This window comes from Clarias gariepinus, chromosome 13 (assembly GCF_024256425.1).
Source record: "Clarias gariepinus isolate MV-2021 ecotype Netherlands chromosome 13, CGAR_prim_01v2, whole genome shotgun sequence".
In the NCBI taxonomy this organism is placed as follows: Eukaryota; Metazoa; Chordata; class Actinopteri; order Siluriformes; family Clariidae; genus Clarias; species Clarias gariepinus.
Window position 1 is genome coordinate 18,977,738 of NC_071112.1, and position 24,199 is coordinate 19,001,936.

The 24,199-nt window shown below is 39.3% G+C and overlaps 1 protein-coding gene across 2 annotated transcripts; it reads right to left on the reverse strand.

Moving 5' to 3' along the window:
* Window positions 1–24: 24 nt before the first annotated feature.
* Window positions 25–24,038, reverse strand: zfyve28 (zinc finger, FYVE domain containing 28). 2 transcript variants are annotated; one of them, XM_053509806.1, is made up of 14 exons: window positions 23,727–24,038; window positions 19,065–19,205; window positions 18,793–18,930; window positions 18,312–18,514; window positions 17,127–17,216; window positions 16,747–16,836; window positions 16,530–16,631; window positions 14,841–16,259; window positions 14,510–14,602; window positions 14,121–14,272; window positions 3,420–3,536; window positions 3,228–3,329; window positions 2,933–3,036; window positions 25–2,844 (listed from the first exon to the last, which is right to left on the reverse strand). In XM_053509806.1, exons 1-14 carry the CDS (start codon window positions 23,763–23,765, stop codon window positions 2,713–2,715), a joined length of 2,922 nt encoding a protein of 973 aa, XP_053365781.1. In that variant the 5' UTR covers window positions 23,766–24,038; the 3' UTR covers window positions 25–2,712. The 2 variants fall into 2 exon arrangements, with proteins under 2 accessions (XP_053365781.1, XP_053365780.1); XM_053509805.1 differs by having other exon boundaries at window positions 14,121–14,275.
* Between the last annotated feature and the right edge of the window lie 161 nt (window positions 24,039–24,199).

A 24,199-nucleotide genomic window follows, 5' to 3' on the forward strand; every position in this document is an offset into this window, starting at 1 on the left:
GGAAAAGAAATAGGACACGCTTCGTTTTTAAAGGAAAATGGTAATTTATTACTTTCATTGCATGACAAATACTTAATTAAAGACTTTGAAAAGCTCTCCTTTATGACTTATTGAATTGAAACAGCCATTTTAAAATAAAAACAAGCTTTGAATAAATAGGGTGTACAATTCTCTCATAGATTATTTATACAGAAAAAAATCTTTGTACATTTCTATATATTATTATCATCTTTGTAAAATATTTTTTAACTTAAGATGCAAAATAACTGCACAATTATTAAGGCCTGAGGATTGGTAGTGAGTTAAATAACTTCACACACCAAGGCCGAAAGCTGGATTTGCAAAGAAAAAAAATTACAATGGGAAGAACTCAACATTTGGTTGGTTTGCATTCTCAAATTTGAGTGTACATATCTTTAAAGATGAAGCTTTCCCTAGCATTAAAGCAAAGTAAAGTCATAGTCCTGAGGAGCAGCAACAACATTAGAAAGGAAGCAACATTATAAGGGAACCTATTATACAGCAATCTAAAGCGCCCTTTACATCTTTGAGTCTAAAATACATAAGCTTATTATGTGATGTTTGCAACAAATGTAAACAACTGTATACAATTTTCTAGCAACAGTGTGTTCTCATAGACTCCAGTAGCAGACAGCTGGTTGCCTAGCTGTGCAGGAACAACAACAAAAAGTTTAACTGAAAATGAATCTATACAACCAATATAATAAATAATATAAGAGTAAGGGCTGAGCAGTTTAGAGGTACTGTATTTTAAAGCTTTGAGTTAGCAGACTCTGATGTACTACGTACACTGAGTACTGCTGTTAGAGGACCTCAAACATTGAGGATACCACAAACGGTGTCTGAAAAAAGCAGGACAAATTCAAGAACAAGGCCTGTAAATAGCTAGCACATGTAGTGTTGCAATATTACATAAGCATTGTAGAATTAAGACAATTAAATTTTATAAATATAATGTGGAATGGTTAGCAGAATTGAAAACACTAATGTGAACATTAATGTCCTGAAGTGTGTGCACACCTCTCTAACTTGGTCAAATCTCAAAACTTTATATAAGCATAGAGGTATAGACAATGAGGTAAACTCTTAAAGAGTGAAGAACAAGAAGGCAACTGTATGAAACTGAGAAACTAGTATAAACATTTTCTTATAAATGAATTTTCTCAAGATAAAATGTTTGCAAACCTGGACATGCCTATTTTATATATAAAGAAAAGCGGTTTTGGTAAGAACTAATAGGACGAAGGAGGAAAGCATTATAGTTTATAGTTAGTGAACAGCGTATAGTTAAATTATTAACGAGAATAAAAACAGTATTTGATTTGATGTGTAAAGGTCTGGTAAAATTAATAATTGGAATTCTAAAATTTTTAAAGTTTGCTGTTTATGACATGTATGATTATATTTGACTATACACAAGCACAAACATATAGGTTTATTTTCCTATTAGTCAGACAAAGAAATACTGAGGACACTAAATGCTGAGACAGTGACAGGGTGTATTACAAAGCAGATTATTGTAATGTAATTATTGTAGGGCAATTGTAATGATTTTTTTTTTTTTTGGATGTCAGAAGGTTGAGGTTAAGTGGTAAAATACTGAGAGGAATTCTGCTAAACAGATGAGGTAGGGGGGTGAACTGTTTACTTCTACTAAAATTAGTGCTGTGAGATTAATGCCCAAATCTAATAATGGTTTCCCATGTTATTTGCTTTTTTTTTTAATGGCCCAAATTGTGTTTGGAGAAGCTGTCACCTCGAAACCTTACAAGAAGCATGCAAAAGCCCAAAGTCCATGTAATTACACATACACAAAAAGAAATTGTACTACTTTTAGGAGAAAAGGCAGGAGAGACTTGTCTAGAAGAATAGCTGCTGTAAAGGCAATTACTTTCCAGTTCAGTAAATACTAATAAATAAAAAAAAGCATCTATATGATTACACATTCATTGCTATTAAGAGCATAAAAGGTGAATCTTCTTATTCATTAGATACATACCCACTTCTGCATATATACATATCATTTTTAGCCATTCCACATATTCTAAAGCCTCACTTCTTATATTACAGAAAGCAGCATCTTTTCTTAATTAAACGTTTTGAACAGTAATAATAAAAACTTCAGTATGTTATGATAACCACATATTGACATAATCAATTGTGCAAATAATATCTATATTATTGTCTTTTATACTTGTCACAGTTGCTCATGTGTCCGTCACGGTTTACATTCAGTAATGAATATGAGCCCTATCGAACATTTAAATCAAATCGCCATTAGCAAAAGACTAATAACTTTTTAAAATCTAACTAAGCACTGAGTGAGAGTCCCTTAGACTGGACCTTGGATCATAATTCAGTTGTGTCAATTCACTTCATGCTCTATTTAAGAAAATTACAGCAAATACTTTGGTGCCATTTCTCAGTGTGCTTGATAATAAGCAATTATTAAGTTTACATAATTTATGAATTGATACTTCAACGATAATTTGTTCTTTGCTCATGGTTGCTTCTCCAATATGTACATGTATATGGTTATGTAAATGTGCGTGTTTGTGCACATGCACAAACTCAACCAGTTAAAAAAAAAAAAAAAAAAAAACTGTGCAGCTTTCGCTAAACTTTTCCATTTCTCCGCATGGTAAATGTGCTTATGTCCATGTGTGATGGTGGTGCAAGGTTGGGTTACAGTCAAACACTAGTCCTGTCACTGTAGAAAGGTGTGACATGAAACATGTAGCAATGAGTGCACACTCGCACAGGCTTCATCTGACCATAGCGGGGGAGGGGGGCTGAATGTGAAGAGCAGCGGGAGCAGAAGATCTACAACACAGAGGCCGGAGCTTATACAGTGTTCATACACATACTCTTTGCATCACAAATTAAGATTGTACTGTGTATGGTACTGTACCTTTCCACAGCTCCTACAGTGGTGCTTCCTCCGGATAACCGTGAAAGGAGCCTTACAAGCAATGCAGGAGTTACAGGCCTCATCGGGAACCCACTCAGGAGGGTCTAGGGAGAAGGAATACAATAAATATTTAAGTGGCTTATGCTCAAAATTATAAACCATGCAAGCTAAACATAAATGATTCCATTCAAGTACCACATTTGTATAACATTACCCACTTGTTAAACTCGGACAGGAATTGCAAGCTTTTTCCAAAAAAAAAAAAAAAAAAAAAAAAACAGTACACACTCCTGACCTTCAAACTGGCCATCCCGTGCCTTTGCTGCAAGTTCTGATGAAGTCATGGTCTCCTGACAAAGAGCGCAGTCTTCTAATCCAGCTCTTCCGACTCTCGGTCCTGCAATGAAAAGATCATTTAATAAATCATAATCAGTGATACTAAATACATAACCAAGATAATGATTTCTTAATTCTCATGTTCACTCACCTTTGTTCTGCTTCTCGGTGTCCCCTTGCTCAAATTTTGTTGCCATAACCTCAAACAGTGTCTTCAGAATACTCCTCAGGTCACTTGCGTAATTAGTTTGCAATTGATCGGCCACACCTGAGTACAAAGAGTTTAATGCATGGTAAACTATATGCTTGTATCCTAGGGCACTTGGTATAGAAATATGTAGAACTATAATTTACAACCTTACTTTGTAATATTTCAGTTTGCTCTATGGTCAGACGTACATGACCATCAAACATGTGTGGTTCTTCCCCAAACTGTTGCCACAGATTTGGATGTACACAACTGTTTAGAATGTATTTGTATGCTGTAGCATTACAATGTCCCTTCACAAAAACTAAAGGGCTCAACCCAGTTTCAGCATGACAATGCACCCAAGCACAAAGTGTATCTGCCAATGCTGAAGTGGAAGAACTCAAGTTGCCAGTACAACCTGACTGAACACCAGCTGTGCGCCTGGCCTCCTTGCTTGACCTCTTCCTTGTGGCTGAATGGAAAGTCCCCACAGCTATATTCTAAAATCTAGTCAAAGGCCTTTTCAAAGAAGTGTAGGATATTCTAAGGGCAAAATGGGAACCAACTTCATATTTATGCCGTGTAATTTTGGAAAGGGATTTCCGACAAGACCATCTGGTTTTTTGTTGGTTAGTTTTAGGGCTGCAACAAACAATTATTTTAATAATCGATTAATCTGTCGATTATTCGGATAAAAGCCAAAAACTCAAGAAAAGCATTCATTTCCAACTCTTTATTCAAAAACAGAACTAAAATCTTTAGAAAGTGCACAAACATGTTGCTCCTTAAGCTGTTATAATAATAATCAAATAAAAAAAAAATGGTAAAAACACAAAAAACATATGGTAAACTAACACAAAAAACATAGACATGTATGCTTTTCACCTGCCAAATAGATATAATGGAGCCTTGGATAATTCGTTCCGGAAGCGGCTTGTATTCCAAAACTCGAAAACCAATTTTAATTTTTAAACACACACTAACGGAATCACTGCTGGAATTTACTGTAAAGTAAAAATAAAACAAATTAACCTGCACTTTACATTTGAAAAGAATCACGACAGAGCAGTGTTTCTGTGTAGAGCAGAGAAAGAAAGAGTGTCCTGGTTGAAGCCATCTTTATTCACGCCGTAAAGGCAGGCAAACCTGTGGTGACGTAGGTGTAGCCCCGCCTACACCTATAAGCCATCGTCACCTTGGTTGACTTTCAGTTTGACAGCCGCTCTTTGCCGAGCGTAACTGTGATGCGGGGCAGCAATGTGTTGTACCTCGTTCCTGTCCTTCAGGGAACAGAGGTTATAGTCATAACCATTCGTTCCCTTTCAGTCAATTCACTCGGTACAACACATATTGTATGGGACATATATTCACGCCCCGCCGAGCATCTACCAAAGTTAACCATAAGAACCCTGATAGCTACTCTACTGCATTAGAGAGGACAAAATGAGCCACCAAGGGGGCCGTTTCAAGACATCCCTTTGAACAGCGCCCATGATGTTGCCATAGCTCTTGTTGAATATGCTTTCACACCATGAGACAATGGAACACCCTTACTGCTATAAGCTAATAAAATAGCCTCCACAATCCAATGGGAAAGCCGCTGTTTAGACAGCGCTTTACCCTTTACTGGACTGGCAAAGCAGACAAACAGTTGATCACATAAGAGCATATTCACTGTACGGTCCATGTAGACCCGTAGTGCACGCACAGGGCACAAATTATGCAATTTTCCCTGCTCCTCAGAAGTAAAGGGAGGGGAACAAAAGCTATAAAGGTGACAGACCATAGAGTTATAATCAGTGGAGACCACCTTGGGTACATAGGCTGCGTTTGGCCGTAGAGTAAACTTTAAAACATTAGCAGCAAACTGCGTACAAGATGGATGCATGGATAAAGCGTGGAGATCACCCACTCGTTTAGCAGACGCTAAAGCAAGAAAAAGTGCCGTCTTATATAAAAGAATTTTCATATCTATAGACTTGACTGGCTCAAAAGGAGGACCACAGAGGACCTCAAGCAATAAATCCCAAGACGGAACACTGGACCTCACAGTGGGTCGCAGACGTCGCACTACTTTTAAAAATCGTACTGCCAGCGGATAAGCCCCTGTGACACTCCATCAAAACCAACATGACAGGCTGATATAGCTGCCAAGTATACTTTAATAGTAGAGAAGGAAAGGCCTTTTTCTAATAGTTGTTGTAGAAAAGACAAAACCTCCACCATGGAGCACTGAAATGGAAGAACATTATGTTCTCAACACAATTGCTCAAAAGCTCGCAACTTGTAAGCATATAAGCCCCTCGTAGACAAGGCCCGAGCACTTTGAATTGTGTTAATTACGTTGGGGGGGAAGCCCTTTAGCTATCAGATTGGACCTTTCAACATGTAAGCATGCAAGTTCCACAGCTCGGGACACAGGTGCACTACCTCTCCCCCTGCCTGAGACAGAAGGTCCATGAGGAGAAGTAGTTTCCATGGTTCTGCAGCTAGCAGGCTGACTATCTCTGCATACCACAACTTCGTCGGCCAACAATGTAGGGGCGGAGTAACACACTCGGAGGAAAGCGCTAGCCGCTCCTTCCGCGTGCGCGAGCTCACAGGTGCCCCTGATTGGCTGTAGAGCCGTGATTAATGTGGGAGCGCAAGTACCTCTCATCCCTCCCCCCTGAGAGAGCTTGGCCAATCAGCTCTCTCTGTGCCTCTGGCTGTGAGAGGAAAACAGCACCACCCGGGGTTCGAACCAGCGATCTCAGGATGATAGGGGAAGCACTTTACCACTGCGCCACTCGGAGGCACAAGAATGAGATAGTTTTGACAGGGGAAGTGAACGAGTCCCCCCTTGTCTGCTTATAAACGACACCACTGTTGTGTTGTCTGTCCTGATCAGAACATGATGGCCTGTCAGAGCCAGACGAAAATGTGTCAGGGCTGAAAACACTGCTAACAGCTCCAAATAGTTCATGTGAAGCCTGCGTTATTCCTGTGACCATGCCCCTTTGACCGCGGATCCGTCGCACAGAGCGCCCCAGCCGCTGAGGGAGGCATCTGTTGACACTACTTTGCGAAACAACACCCTGCCTATCGGAGAGCCCTAACATAACAGCCTGGGTTCCTCAAATGAATTTGGACAGGTATTCAGAAATATCTATAAAGTAACAGGTTATTGAAGGTTCAGTGGCAGGGGTCTCGCCTGCCATGTAAAAAGCTAAGGTTTGATTCCCAGCCAATGCCAAAACCCAACCATAGAATACAGGGCATCAAATTAAACTCATTTTTTCCCCTAAGAATTCTACACACAACACCCCATAATGACAACATGAAAAATGTTTATGATTTTTGCAAAAATTTATTTATTTTTAATTGAGGAAACACAGGTCATCCCCAGATTTGTGCCTCAAGACAATCCTGTCCACAGGTGGACCCCAATTAAGCTGCAGAAACATATCAAGGATGATCAGGGGAAACAGGATGTGCCTGTCCTCAATTTTGAGCTTCATGGCAAAGGCTGTGAATACCTATGTACATGTGCTTTCTCAATTTATTTATTTTTTTTAATAAATTTGCAAAAATCTCAAGTAAACTTTCATGTTGTCATTATGGGGTGTTGTGTGTAGAATTTTGAGGAAAAAAATAATTTTATCCATTTTAGAAGGATGTGACATAACAAAATGTGGATACTTTACCATTCTAAAATATTTTTATAGTCTCTTAAAGAGCATGAGATGAAATGTACAGTCGTGGCCAAAACCTTTGAGAATCACACAAATATTAGTTTTCACAAAGTTTGCTGCTAAACTGCTTTTAGATCTTGTTTCAGTTGTTTCTGTGATGTACTGAAATATAATTACAAGCACTTCATATGTTTCAAAGGCTTTTATCGACAATTACATGACATTTATGCAAAGAGTCAGTATTTGCAGTGTTGGCCCTTCTTTTTCAGGACCTCTGCAATTCGACTGGACATGCTCTCAATCAACTTCTGGGCCAAATCCTGACCGATAGCAACCCATTCTTTCATAATCACTTCTTGAAGTTTGTCAGAATTAGTGGGTTTTTGTTTGTCCACCCGCCTCTTGAGGATTGACCACATGTTCTCAATGGGATTAAGATCTGGGGAGTTTCCAGGCCATGGACCCAAAATTTTAACTTTTTAGTCTCCGAGCCACTTAGTTATCACTTTTGCCTTATGGCACAGTGCTCGATTATGCTGGAAAATTCATTGTTCTTCACCAAACTGTTGTTGGATTGTTGGAAGAAGTTGCTGTTGGAGGGCGTTGTGGTACCATTCTTTATTCATGGCTGTGTTTTTGGGCAAAATTGTGTGTGAGCCCACTCCCTTGGATGAGAAGCAACCCCACACATGAATGGTCTCAGGATGCTTTACTGTTGGCATGACACAGGACTAATTGTAGCACTCACCTTTTCTTCTCCAGACAAGCCTTTTTCCAGATGCCCCAAACAATCGGAAAGAGGCTTCATCAGAGAATATGACTTTGCCCCAGTCCTCAGCAGTCCATTCATCATACTTTCTGCAGAAGATCAATCTGTCACTGATGTTTTTTTTTGGGGAGAAGTGGCTTCTTTGCTGCCCTTCTTGACACCAGGCCATCTTCCAAAAGTGGCACTCCGATCTTGCAGCTGAATCATCTTTAGGAGACGATCCTGGCGCTCGCTGGACTTCCTTGGATGCCCTAAAGCCTTCTTAACAAGAATTGAACCTCTTTCCTTCAAGTTCTTGATGATTCTATAAATTGTTGATTTAGGTGCAATCTTACTGTAGCCACAATATCCTTGCCTTTAAAGCCATTTTTATGCAATGATGGCTGCACGCGTTTCTTTGCAGGTCACCATGGTTAACAATGGAAGAACAATGATTTCAAGCATTACCCTCCTTTTAACATGTCAAGTCTGCCATTCTAACCCAATCAGCCTGACATAACGATCTCCAGCCTTGTAGTCATCAACATTCTCATCTGAGTTAACAAGACGATTACTGAAATGATCTCAGCAGGTCCTTTAATGACAGCAGTGAAATGCAGTGGAAAGGTTTTTTGGGGATTAAGTCAATTTTCATGGCAAAGAAGGACTATTCCATTCATCTGATCACCCTTCATAACATTCTGGAGTATATGCAAATTGCTATTATAAAAACTTAAGCAGCAACTTTTCCAATTTCCAATATTTATGTATTCTCAAAACTTTTGGCCACAACTGTATATGATACGTTATTATATATATATAAAATATAATATTATTCTGATAATGATTCTGATATATGATAATATTCTGATATATATCAGAAATTCACCTTTTGTTTAAACAAACCCATTTTTCTAGTAATCGAAAATACTGGAACATTTGACTAGCAGGTGTTTCTTCTTGCTTATATTAATTGATTGATTAAACAATTTTGAATGCCTGTGAAGACTAGGGATGGGAATCGAAAACCGATTCTTGTTGAGAACCGGTTCCCAGTGTTTCAATTCCTCGGAATCGTTTGCAAAATTTGCAAACGATTCCCTTAACGATTCCAGTGGGCACGAATGACGTCATCACGCGCATTGCGTAACTTACGCTCAGTCAATAGTAAGCATCGCGCCTAAGCGGAACAAACGCTCAAAAGTCTGGTTGTATTTCACCAAAAAACATGAAAATAGGGCAACTTGCAATACTTGCAGTGTAGTGGTATTTCTTCCTTTGAGGAAATATCACTAACATGCTAAAACATTTGCACACACGGCATGCAATAACTATAAAAGAATGTTGCGTTTTTGATCTGCTTCGGACTAACAGTTTTCACAGTTCAGTTGCATTTGATTCAATTCAATTCACAAAAAATTTTCAATTTTGACACTGTATTGTATTTGTCACTGGCTGACAGTTCTATTTTTGAGTTCATATATATCCTTTTAAAAAGGAGAATTGTAATTTCTATAAGAAAATGTTGGACATTCTTGTAGAATTGCCACAAAATAAGTTGTTGTATTTTGTTAATTTTGCAGAAAAATATTTATTTTATTATTTAATAATTTTTTTCATTGGTGATGCTAATCAACAATTTGTTGTTCCTTTTCTTCCAAATGAGAATTGATAAGGGAATCGATAAAGAATCGAATCGTTAAGCAGAATCGAAAATGGAATTGAAATCGTAAAAACCTTATCAATTTCCATCCCTAGTGAAGACTGCACTGTTATCAGTGATTTCTATTTTTTTTTAGGATAATCCAAATTGTTGTACTTGCTATGACCGACATAGTATCACGCAGTATCATGCAGTATGACGACACTGCATCAATTTGGTCACCAACTGACCACATCAACATTATTCCTTTTGTAGTGCCTAGAAAAGCATCACAAAAGGAACATACAAACTGATAATGCCAGTGGGTGACCAAATTGATACAGTTACTGCAAGCAATATACAACCTAATATTAAGTACTACTGACATTAACATACTTTAAGACAGTGGTTCCTTAAACCACTAGAGCATCACTACCTTGCTCATTTTAATGCTTTCCCTGCTCTGTTACACTCACCTCAATTCACAAAAGGTGGTTAATTAGCTCAGTTAAATCAGATACACTGGGAGCTGAGAAAACACTAAAATGTACCAGGCATGTGGTCCTCCTTTTTGAAGTCTAGCAGTTCCAATAATTTTGCTCACCTAAAAGTTAGATGGTCTGTCAACAAAGGTGCCATGTTTTACATCGTTAAAAAAATATGCATGTGAACACAGGGAAATGCATGCCAAAATTCTGTTCTGTTCTGTTCTCAAATCCAGGTGTTTCCAGTGAACAGCAAAAACCAAAGAATTGGCATTGCCATTTGAATGTTTATGAACTGCTTTCTGTATGTGCATACAAAATAACATGTATGGCAGCAACACTAAGCTTTTAGGTGGCATAAGCACACTTAGTAACACCCCATACCACATTACCTTATTATACAACTGTTTTAATAGCAGGAACTGCTATAAATATAGCCCAATAAAATTGATAACCATAACATGTACAGTATGACATCAGACAATGTTAAATGAAGTTCAGAGAGTATAGAAGCAAGATTTAAAAAAAAAATTTTTACATGCATCAAAGGAAAAAGTACAGATGATGCACAAAACAAAATACAGATGACTCATACACTCACGTCCATGTTCCTCAATGTTTGCTTTTGTCTAGCTCTCACTGTTACAGTGTCTCATGTCATGTTTTTAGTAAGCCCAGTCCCCTGTATTTTGTTGACATGGCATATTTGTAGTTGTGGTCAAACATTAAGATAATCCACTGTTTAAGATTGGCAAAATTCTCACAGGCATGGGGGGAGAGAGAGGGAGAGAAAGAACACACACTTTGTTTCACAGCACTGCATCATTTACATGTTTAGTTTCATGTGGTCAGTAAGCCACAGACCGTTCAGCCATTACATTATGACCACCTGCCTAATATTGAGCCCCCCCTTTGCTGCCCAAACAGCCCCGACCTGTTGAGGCATGGACTCCATTAGGCCTCGTAAGACCAGGCCACCTTCTTCCAATTCTAATTCAAACATGCTCATTGCAGACACTTTAAGCAGTCAACACAGGTCAGGACGAATACCCAACCCAGTCTACAGCTACACAGCCCTATACACAATAAAAAACTCTGATATACTGTGCACTGACAACTTTCTTTCTTAACCAGTATTAATTTTTTCAGGAATTTAAGCTACAGTAGGTCTTCTATTGGATCAGACTACATGGGCCAGCCATCATTCTCCATGTGTATCAGTGAGTCTTGGCAGTCCATTACCCTGTCGCCGGTTCACCGGTTTTCCTTCCTTAGACCACTTTCAGTAGATCCTGGCCACCGCAGACAGAGAACACTCCACAAGATCTACAGTTTTGAAGCTGCTCTGACCCAATCATCTGGCCATCGCTCAAACCTTTACGCTTGCCCATTTGTTCTGCTTCCAACACACCAACGTCTAGAAAAAAAATGTTCACATGCTGCCTGATATATTCTAATGTCCTTCCAGGTGCCATTGTAACAAGATAATCAATGTTATTCACTTCACTTGTTAGTGGTCAAAATGGCTGACCAGTGTATAACCACAGTAAGCTGATGAGGGTGACCTATACATTTTTCCATAGACAGTAAATCTAGACACATTAAATTGGATACATGGTTTCAAAAGCCTGCATCTGAAAAAATATGTCTGTTAAATAGCTTTCAGATATGCACCTCATCTTCACTGAGCACACCAAGCACACTGTAAGTGAAGAGCATAACACTCAATCTCGAGGGAGCTACACACCTCCTGTAATTGTGCTCAGTACTCTCAACTCTTGTGTTGACTTTGACATAATTCAAACGCCTATTATGCTATTCAAATATTAAAGATTATCTCAAATATTAAATAATTGAAAATGTAGAGTCCATTCTACCACTGAAATTCTAAAAAGCATGTTTAACCTTCATCTTTCATCTCCAAGTTTTACAGTCTTATCATATTAGTCATTGCGCACACTTTTGCTCAAAAGATTCTCTCTTATGCACATTTATGAGTTACATAAATACTTACTGTAGATTCAAATGCTCCCTATTTGAAGCTAACTTTACTCTTTTTTTAAAACATGGAGTGAATTAGGGATACATTACATAGGAGATTTGCACGTTTGCATTTTTTCTTCCAATACATTATCCATCAGATCAGATGCCAAGAACACTAGGACATCCTCCTAATTTTAAGAAAGCAGGGCGCATTATACTATCCTCAGCTGTATGGTGCACTACAGGATATGTGTCAACCAAAGTCAGATAATATAAAGGCATCATGGGATAAAAGATCTTGGCAGTCAGATACCTAAGGATATTTGGGAGTAAAGTCTAGACTAGATCAACATGCGTTCCATTAATGCTCAACATTGTTTACTACAATTTAGGAATCTGCACAGATTACTTTATTTAAGAATAAAATATTTTCAGAGGTATCTCTTTTAAGTGACAAATGTGGCTCAGCAGAAGCTAGTTCAGAATTATGCTGTATGTCTTAAAAATATAGACGATCATATTAAAACATTTAACAAGTACATCTTTCAAAAGTACTTTAGGTACAGATAGACCTGTTGTAATAATCTTGGGGGCATCTGAGGATCTGTGGAAACTTAAGGTGACACAGCGTTTCTTAGCATATGGTCATATTACAGTTAAAAAAATATATATATATCCTTTATTTTGAGAAAGGAAAGAGACTCCCACCACTAAAGATATGACTCACAGAATTAACTAATGCACTTCATTTGGAACAAATTAGATTTTGAAGGATAAGCTTGAAGAATAAATTAAAAAAATTGTGAAACCTAGTTTCTCAACTGATATCGGCTACGTAGATGAGGACACTCATGGGGAAATGGGTTAAGGGAGCATTGGGAATATGGATAGGGAGAAATTTTTATTATTAGATATTTTTTATTTGTTCTTCCTGTTAAGGATTTATATGCCTGGAACTAGTATTTCTTCGTTGTTTGTGTAATTGTATTTAAAAGAGGCATATGGATCTCATACAAAGATATTTGTGGAACAGAATGCTTCACAATAAATACAGAGTGGAACCCTGCGAGTAACGCGGTTTGCGAGTGTTCCGCAAGACAAGCAAAGATTTGTCATAAATTTTGACTTGAAAAACGAGCAAGTCTTGGTTTACCGCGTACCGAGTATCATGTATCACGCGTGTACTTCTTGTTTTGACCCCTAGCATCACGTGATCACAACTAAGCCAACCGTTTTTCTCTCTCTTGCGCTGCGGAATTGTGGGTAATCGTCTCCCTTGCTGGGTCTTAGTGCACGTCTCTCACTGGTATAATCAACATCTGTGCATGCGTGTACTGTTTACTATAACACTGTGACCAGGTGTGTGCGTGTAAAACATATTTTATTTTGTGTTTGTAAGCGTGTGTGTACTGTTTCTTATAACACACGTGTCTGCGCATGTAAAGCAAAAGAAACTCTCATTAGAGAGGTTAAAGATCCATTTTCTTCCTCTCTGTCGTGTGCGCGTGTGTAATTTGACACCGTGCCCCCTCACACACACACTCTCGCCTTTACACCCCTTCTCGGCTTCAGACACGCGCACGCACACACACTCTGCTCTATACAGAAACACTGCCCCATCGCGATTCCTTTTGAAGGTAAAGTGTAGGTTCATTTGTTTGTTTGTTTTACTTTACAGCAGTGATTCCGTTAGTATGCGCTCACGCAAATGTCATTAGCGATGTTCCTTACAAATTTTTCCGACAAAACAGTCTTTCCGTTAATGTGTGTGTGTTTGTTGAAATTCAAATAAGAGGGGAGAAAGGTTTACTGTAAGATGAGAAGGGGGAGGCTGATTCCTCCTCTTAATTCACACATACACACACACACACACACACACACAGCGCCATCACGCATAAACGCTCATCTGTCGGGATTTATTTTTAGTTTTTTTTAAAGTAAAGTGCAGGTTAATTTGTTTTATTTTACCTTTATATTTTGTATTAATTATTTTTATGTATTTATTTTATATTTCTAATGGGAAAATGTGCGAGTGTTTTAGGAATACGAGCCCTCTTCCGGAACGTTTTATGCTCGTAATCCAAGATTCCACTGTATTTGAAAGCAATTACATTTCAAATCAGCACATACCTGATATACAGACAAACAGCCGATGGATGAGGTCACTACTGCTGTGGAAGCGAGCACGTATTTTGTTGTGAGCCACCAGCTTAGAAGCCTGCAGTGCCAGCTGAAGCTCCTGATGATCAAGGTCCTCAGACATCTCAGAGCTGGTGGTCAAACTACTGATGAAACAGTTGAATGAGCAGGCACACGGAGGGAAGAAAGGTAACTCAACAAGGCAAAAATTTGTCTGTTTGTAGATAACACACAATAAAACATGGTGCAAACAAACACACTTTACAACAAAAAAATAAAAATAAAAAAATCCAAAACATGGCGAACAAAAACGCTACTGTATGCTAAAAATGGATATACAGTCATCGGTGCACATTGGGCCAACAGCTATTTAAATTTACCTGGGGGTACATGAACTGGACAGACTGCATGTGGTGACAGACACACTCTCACAGTCACTGCTGCTGCCTGAACTGAGAGGGGATCCCTGTAAACTGCAGCCAGCCATTCAAGGAATATATGAGGAAGGTGGAGCAAATGAAAAGAATAAACAACAAAAATGAATAAGAATTCAATATAGAATTCTGAAATAAAAACAGCAAAAAGCAACTAACAGTCCAAAACAGAGAAAAACCAGAAAAGCAAAAAAGCAAAGTAAATCAAAATATAAGGAAAAATAAATATATATATCAGTTCTTTTTGTTCTCTCTCTTACTCATTGAACACACAAACCTGAAGTCACTTTTGCTGTCGTCTTTGGGCTGTTTCTCCTTTGCCGCAGAGCTAGCCATTACTTGAGAGGCTCTTTCCTGAAGAGCGCATCCATTTCTTGACTCGTCTTCTTCGGTGTCTCTGTATGGAGATAGCTTGAGACTATTGACAAGGCACTTGTCACAACAGGGGGCATTAAGAAGTCTTCCTCTCTCATCCTCATTCTCCTCCCTCAGGTGTTGTGGGCCAGGTGGAGGTGGGAGAGACAAAGGGGGATCTCCCTTTCCCGTGCCACAGGCACCCGTCGCTGACTGGATAACAGTGCTTGTGATGGTGAGTTTGCACTTGCTAAACTCCAGATTCCCATCTCCGGTGGTGGCATCTGTGGTAGCGAGTTCCTCATGGGCATCAACACATCCAGTAGTGCAGCATACACAGGAGTTGAGCAGGCGGTGAGCAGTTCCCTCGGTTGAACGTGGCACAACTGACAACTCAGACTGGTTAGGTGAGCGTGGGTTAAAGATCACAGTGGCCGACAGCTTCATCCCACCTGTCCGGTGAGCAATGACCTCTGCTGGCTCTCCCCCTTCCTCTTCCTCCCCATCCAGCTGCCCCTCCCAGCCATTCACAAGTGGTAGTGTTTCAGAGGTTCCTGCAGGTCCAAGAGAGAGGCACAGTTTATCCTGGCTGCTTTGATTAAAAGGCTCATTTGATTTACATGCCGTCACCCATTCACTGCAGGTGGAGTCACTTGTAGGTTCTGGCCTGAGTGGCTTAAGAGATCCGAGTTTCACAACGGGAGAGACTTGCTGACCTTGACGGAGTTCCCCTGAGCTACTTCCAGCATCTCCACCACTGCCCATGCTTTCCAGGTCGTCCATGAAGAAGACCCGATCATCTTCCTCGTGTTGGGAGCCAGGAGTTCGATAAGGAGAGTTTTCAGTGCTTGAGGGTGTGCTTGACCCCCCAAGGCTGGAGGGCGCACTCGATCCACCCACACTGGGCTGTTTCTTTCTGCGATAGTGAGCTGGAGATGGCCTCTGGCTTGGTGGTGAGAGCAGTGTAGACATGTGATCACCAACACGGTGTACCATCATGTTGAGCTGCTCAATCTCCTCATCATCATATTGCATGGAACAGGCCAGGTCCAAATCAGCATCCACCTCCCCTTCAATTAGCACCTCCTGCTGTTCCTGGTCCTTCTCCCATGCACTCTCCTCCTCAGAGTGAGAGGAACACAGGGTCAGCTCTGTCACCGTCTCCACTTCCTTTTGCTCCTCTCTTTTCTGAGACTCCTCAACCTGACTCTTGGTGTTGATTGAGGGATCAGACTCCTGGGTAGAGGAAATGGAGTCTTCAGGAAACTCCCCATCTTGGGAGATACACAGATTCCGCTCCAGGGTCGTTAACTCATCTTCTGTCAGAGTCTGCAATAGGTCTCTGCATCAACGGCACAAAAACATTAGTTAAAAGTATGTTATGCTGAATAGTGATGAAAACAAGTGACTAACCACTGAGCCCTGAACACCACATTGTTATTACCACTATGAGAACAGTAAGTCTAGCTCCCACAAACGTCTTGTAATAAGGTTATGTAAGAGAGGAGCAAGTGACTGTGTGCTATGTAGGTTAGTCAGCAGAACCCCACAATGTCCAAGGGGAAAAATCTGTTTGGTTTTGTATTAAATAGAAAGCAGTGAATACCCATACCTAATTTTCTTCAGTAATGTGCGAAAAGGTCGGAAGAGTTCAGACATGTCCTCTGGTTTGTTTTCCAGGTTAAGAGGTCCATCGGGATACACAACAAGCCCACTAAAACAAGAACAAAAAGTCAGAAACACTATTTACAGAATTAAAGGTATATTTTGAATTATTCATTCAGATTAGTGGGAAAAAAAAGATATTTACTAGAAAGACTATGCCTTACCACACAATAGCTAGTCGGGGGATTGTAAACATGAGAGCAGGTTCATAATCATCAATCATGTCTTGTGTGAGATAGCCAAGCTTTAGGGCCCTTGAAATTAGATACTACAGTCAGAATACATAATGATTCATAATAATTCAAACAGTGTCAAGAAATGTGTTTCAACCTGCTATGCTACCTAATTGTGGATATTCTTCTTTACACAAATCTGGACTGACCATATGAACATGAACAGAATAGAAACATGAACAGATTTCCACATTCCCAATCAACGCCAGTTTTTTCTTTCTTTGCTTAAAAAGCTTCACAAGTTAAATTGCGTAAAATGTTGGGTAAGTTTGCAAATAAATCAGTGTTTTAGCTGTCCATTTGTGACTTACCTCTCTACAGTCTCACAAAAGAGCACAATCACCTCCTGCTGGACGTAGTACTCTTTAGGAGACTTTACAGGCACCATGGCTGATACGTAACTGTAACGCAACATAACCAGCAAAAAAAACAAGATAACTTATTTTGCAATACTGACACATATATGGTTTATGTCTACCGTTGGGGGGAAAATCACAACAACTGTTACAATCTTACATTTATTAAAGTAATGGCATGTACTTTTTACTGTTTATTTTTACATTTCATTTTGTGGACACAAGTAGGTACTATTTTTCTCTTTCTTCAAGACAAGAAGACAAAAATGCAGCTTTATGTTACTGAGAAATTTAGATGAACAACACATTTTAACATTCTTTTGCTGCCAAAACAGTGCTGACCCATTGAGGAATGGAGTCCATTACACTACATGAACTTGATTTTCTAGCACATCCCACAGATGCTCAATTAGATTGAGCTTTGGAGAATTTGGAGGCCAACAGTCAACACCTTGTGTGGCCGGACACATTATCCTCCTGGAAGAGGCCAAGGTAACTTTGTTACCTTGGGGCATTGAAGGGGCGTACTTGGTCAGCAGCAATATTTAGGTAGGCATGTTGTATCAAAGTAACATCCCTAAGACCCAAGGTTTCTTAGTAGAACATTGCCCAAGGCATCACACTGCCTCCAACAACTTGCCTTCTTTCCATAGTGCAACCTGGTGCCAGCTCCTTCCCAGGTTAAACGCCGCACACACATGATATAAATGAAAATGTGATTCATCAAACCAGGCCACCTTCTTCTATTGCTTTATGGTCGAGTTCTGATGCTCATGTGCCCATTGTAGGCACTTTTAGCAGTGGACACGGATAAGCAAGGGCACCTTGACTGGTCTGTGTCTAAGTAGCCCCATGCGCAACAAACTGTGATCTGCTATGTGCTCAGACAACTTTCTATCCTACTTTTAGTGGGTTTAAATGATATCGTTCTTTCACTGTACAAATACTTGTGAATGGGTTATTGATGTAAACCTGTGATTTGAATTTTATTTTAACAATTTGCTTTAATAGAAAATTAAGTCACCACCTTCTAACCAATTAGACTTAAAAATGTAACTTTAGCAAAGCAATATAAACAAACATTAATTCATGATATTATTATAGTATTATGAATTTAAAACAAGTGAAAGAAATGTGTACCTGAGCTCAAACTCAGCAAAAAGGCTGTCAAACTGGCGCAGCGCCTCCCTCATGCGATCTGTGTAAAAGTTGAGGTCTCGCAGCGCTTGGTCACGGGTGATGTTGCGTACCTCCTCCAGACTGCGTGTCAAGTCTTTGGCCAGTGGTCGCATCGCCATACTCTCTATCTCCCTGTTCATGATGATTGAGCCTGCTGCTAGACACTGGACACAGAACCAGTGTTTAAAAAGTGTCACTCACTGGACCAACTACAACTTGCAATGTTAAGCAATGCCACCCGGCTAATCCCAAAGCATTCATTTCAACTTCAAATGTAATTTTAAAAAATTGTTCCAGCTGGCTTTACAGATATCTTACTGCATTCATGAGCAAGCGTAGAGTATGGAGGAAAAATATTAAAATATTTGAAAACATTTATTTTTTAAAAATGTACAACATTGTAAGTACTTGTTAACACTAAGAGACGAGACCTGACTTGTACCTCTGCCCCAAACCATAGCTGTCCTGCAAGGTTGTCGTGGCGGATCTCCTCTGGAAATTTCACACAGAAGTCTCTGTTTGCTCGGTCTTCTGGTATACACTCATCCATGATCTGGTTTATGATATTCAGCACATTGTCCTGCAAATAAAAGTAAACGAGATGCAGAAAGAACTGTCAACATAGCTGTAATAAAGGTAAGGAGTGTATACCTTACATTTACACTGATTACACATGTGATCCGGCTGTTGTGAGAAACAGATAGGATACTCAACCTGGCATGAGCGAAACTGGTTGACCAGCAGTGTGCATCTCTGAGGGTCCTTTCTGCCATCCAGACTATCCAGCTCCGAGGCCACCTGGTTTAGCTCTTCATCTGCGTAGTAAAACTGGGCAAGTAGCTGAGGGTCTGACCTCTGCAGCACACAGAAGGAATACAGGGACTCTGTCACAAACTGATGTCCTTGGACGTCTGCAAATGTATCTACATGAACAGTGACCACTGTCCACTGCCTATTGTATGTATTATAGCTCTAGTCATTCTTGAGGAGTAAAGGCCATCCAGCCAGTGGAAAAAAAATGTGACCAGCAAAAAAATACTGGCTGCTGTGAGATGTTAGGAAACAATATCAAAACTGAAATCAAACAGACAGACCTTTGGCCTTCTTCTGCTGCATTCCACACACCACAAGCACATTCTCCAGGCACTGCATCATGAGTATGGGAGGGGAACGTTCCAGAGAGGATTCCAACAACCTTTTCACATCATTGTGCCTCACACTTACCACTAAGGCCTTATTTCATGCTGTTCCTATTATTATGGTTTTCTCTGCATAGCTATTAGGGTCACTGATTCATGCAGGGGTGCATTACTAAATCAGAAGGAGCACTCAGGAAACATTAGTGATCACCCAGAGACTCACACTCTGAGACTTTTGGCAAAACTGTATACAGTGTTTAGAACTGATATTTTTCTACCAAGGCAAGTTGTGAGCTGCACGTGTGTGTTATAAACTGGTCCTGGTTATGGCACGTGTTTGGAACAATCTGGTGAAGGAGGCGATAAGCTGATTTGTCGATTCAGCAAACCCCAAGCTCAGCCATGCTCATTCAGCAAATATATACTTTAGCAGATTTAACCACCAAAGAATGACTGCTTATCTTTAGCTAATCCACTTGAAAGAAAATGGTGTGTGCTTAGCAAAGGATTCACAAATGGAAGGTCACATTTCATCATCAGTTATCTCCTACAGTGTATATCTCACGTCAGAAGAATGTGCTAAACTGTGTAATTACACACACCTCAGCCTGTTAGTGACATGAAAGCTTGGGTGAAGTAATTTGCCACTGATTTATTATCTACAGTAACAAAGTTGACATGAGGTTACTAAACCATTGGTGCTTTTTGTATGGGGAAAATAGCTTGAGTATAACATTTGACTTCAAGTAACCAATTTCAGGGCCTCTCAATAAACAGGACTATTGGACTATTGAACTATTACTTCAATAAACCCAGAGATTCATAGTAAACAGTAAGGCTGTGTAACCTGGTGTCATGTTCTTATTTCAAGTAAGTTGCACGACACATGGTTAGTCAGAACACTGCTGTTAGACGGATATCATATCACTGAGATGCAAAGTCAGAGGAAATTAAGCTACGCAATACGGACAAACATAACGACTCACCCAAAGCCTAATTGAATTGTCCTCGACACTAAAAATTCACCAGTTAGAAAGATGTGCTCAAATTAAATCAGCGCTGCTGATGGTAAGTAGTACGTTACTTCACTCAGAACTCCTACCGGAACTCTGGTGAGCTATTACACTGTTACAGCTACAACAAGATGCCTCTCAGAAATACCAATCGGCAAATCGTTTCTGTTGTAATGCAACAATGAGGTCATGCTCAACTAAGTCTGTTCTCAGGATGTCATGCAAATTCTTTTTATTTAAAAGCAGGAAGTGCTAACAGTGACCTGACTCATCCTTTAAACGTAACAACATCCATCGGAGTCAGCACTCGATAGCAGGCTCGGACATGTAACTAATTCAGTCATTAATTAACTTAGGACAGGATGGCCCTTAGTAATGAAGAGCCTTAGTAATGAAGGTTCTGATGAAACATCCGTTTCCTGACATGCGAATATTAACACACATTTCTCTTTCTTCAGTTGTGTAATCATTCTCTTGTTGATGAATGACTAAGGTACTCTGTCCTATGTCTCACTGGTCATATTTACATTCCAATCAAGCAGGAAACAATGGATGACCACTGAATAGTTTATAATCTCTCAGGTAACTTAAAGAGGAAAAATACATGAGAATATCCTTCAGTTGTATTATGTTGATAGGAAATTCTAGAGGTACCAAAAACATATGTACAACACATGTACATGGTTTCGGTAAAAACATACCTTTTTAAAAAAGGGTAAATTTACTACATTTACAAGGTTAAATTTAATCCAGTGTGAGGATAAGCTCAATAACCATTAACACGGTTTTATTTGAATCCATCTTTTACACACATTCTGTCCTATTAAATCCAGAACAAGCTGTAGCTCTGACATAAGACAAAGCTTTTCTTTATGCTAAGTAGTATTTCACAGTTTTTTAAAATTACTACTTCATGATTTGGAGACAAAAAAATAAAAGTTGAATGTATGAGATCTGTGCACTGGGGCAGTGCAGGATTATTTCCCTTTCCTTTATCTGCTTTTAAGGTTTCCAGACTCTTTTTATTAAGCTTACTCATGTTATAAGATCATTACATCATAAAAATATAATATTTAATGTGTTTTAGAAAAGGTGTTAGAAAACAAAAATAGGAAAAATATCCGGAGGCAACAGATATGTAAAGCCTTCATAACTGCTCTAATCTGAGGTACTCTAAAGTTGTGGGGTTTTTAGGCTGGTAACTCTAAATGAACTTCTCCTCTGCAGCAGAGGTAAGTTTTGGTCTGGGATAATCTTCATGATAAGCCAGTTTCATCAGGGTGTTTGATTGTTTTTGCAAATGCAATCGACAATAATGTTTTTGCAGGAACTATTCCAGAACAAGACCTTTGTGTCTTTAAATAACAACTGGCTGTTGTTGCTGCAGCTGTTACTTAATTACCATATGTGTTATTGCATAATTACATATATTTTTATATATAAAAGAAAATATGAGTATTGTTCTATACTGTAGAAAATATATCACCAAATAACAACAATAAAAACATTAAATTACAAGATCCTCAAGGTCCAATCATTTTGAGGCCTGGAAACAAAAGCCTTTAACTTCATTACTTTTCAGGACCTATACACAAGAAGACTCCTGTTTCAGCCATTCTGGATTAATTGTACTTTAGTAAATTATCCCATTAATCCTTGTTTTATTATTCTGAATCACAAGCATGCTTTATTAGCTGAGTGCACTAAATTTGTACAAACATAATTATACACACTTAAATGATAAACCCAACATCTGAATAAATTGTATATTGTAAATAAAAAGCTGTTCTGAGGGGTCTTTGGTTGTTATTGTTGAGCACTTATAGATACTTATAGACATTTTCACATTAAAATATGAGATGCACAACATTATATGTAGTAAAACATAAAATCCTTTAGAAATTGTAGGTAAAGATAGTAAGGATGTGTGACAAGACAGACGAGTCCATGGTTGCTGAGGATGAATTTAAGCAAACAGCAGTGAGATTTATAATAATAATCATAGTTTTTTTTAAAAAGCCTAGGAATTATATCTTATATATTATTTAGATTTTTGGTAGAATTTTTTGGTAATATACACTATATTGACAAAAGTATTTGGCCAAACCTGTTAATAAATAAATTCAGATGTCTTATCCTCAGTGAAGGACAATCTTAATGCTTCAATATACTAAGACATTTTGGTCAATGCTACGCTTCTAACAACAACACTTTGTGCCAACAGTTTGGGAAAGGCCTTTTTCTATTACAACATGACTGTGCCCCAGTGCACAAAGCAATGACTGAAGACATGGTTCAATGAGTTCTGTGTGGAAGAACTTGACTGGCCCACACAGAGCGCTGACCTTAACCCCACTTCTCATCCAACATCAGTCCCTGACCTCATAACTGCTCTACAGAATGAATGAGCAAGAATTCCCACAGAAATGCTCCATAATCTTGTGGACAGCTATCAAAGAAGAGTGGAAGCTGTTAAAGCTGGAAAAGAGACACCAACTCCATATTGATATACAACTCGTATATGTATTGGGATACAACGTCATTGTAGGTTTGGCCAAATAATTCTGTCAATATAGTGCATATAGGTAAATATAAATTTCCTTTGAAATTGTTGTTAAAGCTAGTAAGGATGTGTGACAGTACAGAGTGGTTCTTGGTTGCTAAGGATGAATTTAATCGCAGATTAAGCAGCTATGTTACAATAAATAAATAAATCAGTTGAACATGGTCTTAATGAGTGACATTCTTGGTCTTGTATCTTTGATGATCTCTTTGCACTGATACCAGGTAGACTGTTTTTTTTTTGTTTGTAACAGTTAGATGATGAATTTACACACCAATACACTGGGACAGAGGGAAAGTGAGGAAACACCACTCAAGTGTGACTCTAGTAGCCTGTGCACACCTTTTTCTACCTTGTCTACGCAAATCTCTAATAAACGCATTCATAGATTAATAAAGATGATAATAAGGCAAAAATAAAAGCAGGACTACCCACAACTGGACATCTGTCAGGACACACAGTTGGTTAGCTAATCAGGGTTTTTTTTCTTGCTGTGTGTCAGCAAAGATGAGCTCTCTCTCACATACACATACACACTTGACAATACAGTAGGTACGCTACAGGAAACAGCAGTATTGAAGTTAGCTATAACCGAGCTGCATTTTTAGCCACGATTCCAGGTGTGATGTAAATCACTGTCCCGGATTTGTGTCACACTTACCTTTGGCTTATACAGCCACTTCCGGAAGCGATTCATCATGGGCTTTACCTCGCCAGCTTTACCGAGGCTTTGTCCCGAGTGGAGCAGCTCCTGAACCCCAGCCACTGAAAAGCTCCGGCACAGCTAACTAACGCTAGCTCGGTTCAAACGACCCCGTGTCGAGCGGGCTAAACAAATACATTAAACAAACGCGAACATTATCACTCCATGGTGCGTGTGGAGCAGCAATGAGGTCGGGGCTGATTACCGCTCGTCCTGCCGCCCAGTTGTTTTTCCTTTCTCATGACTGAGCTGAAGCTCCTCGGCACAACTGCGGAAGTGGCATCAGACTGAAGCGCTGCTCTTGACAAACGTGTTTTTCCCACCGTTTTTCGACAAATCCGGTATCCGGCTCTAGCATTGGCCAGTAGTGCCTCGCAGTCTATTTACTCATTGGCTGCTGTTTGTTTTTACATACAACCAGCCAATTACAC

Excerpts from the sequence above, each read along its gene's own strand:
- zfyve28 (XM_053509805.1), bottom strand. The coding sequence starts at position 23,765 with ATGATGAATCGCTTCCGGAAGTGGCTGTATAAGCCAAAG. Across the intron at positions 18,931-19,064 it reads ACCAGTTTCGCTCATGCCAG|GACAATGTGCTGAATATCAT; the intron begins GTTGAGTATCCT and ends TTTTATTTGCAG. Across the intron at positions 16,632-16,746 it reads CCCCGACTAGCTATTGTGTG|TGGGCTTGTTGTGTATCCCG; the intron begins GTAAGGCATAGT and ends TTCTTGTTTTAG.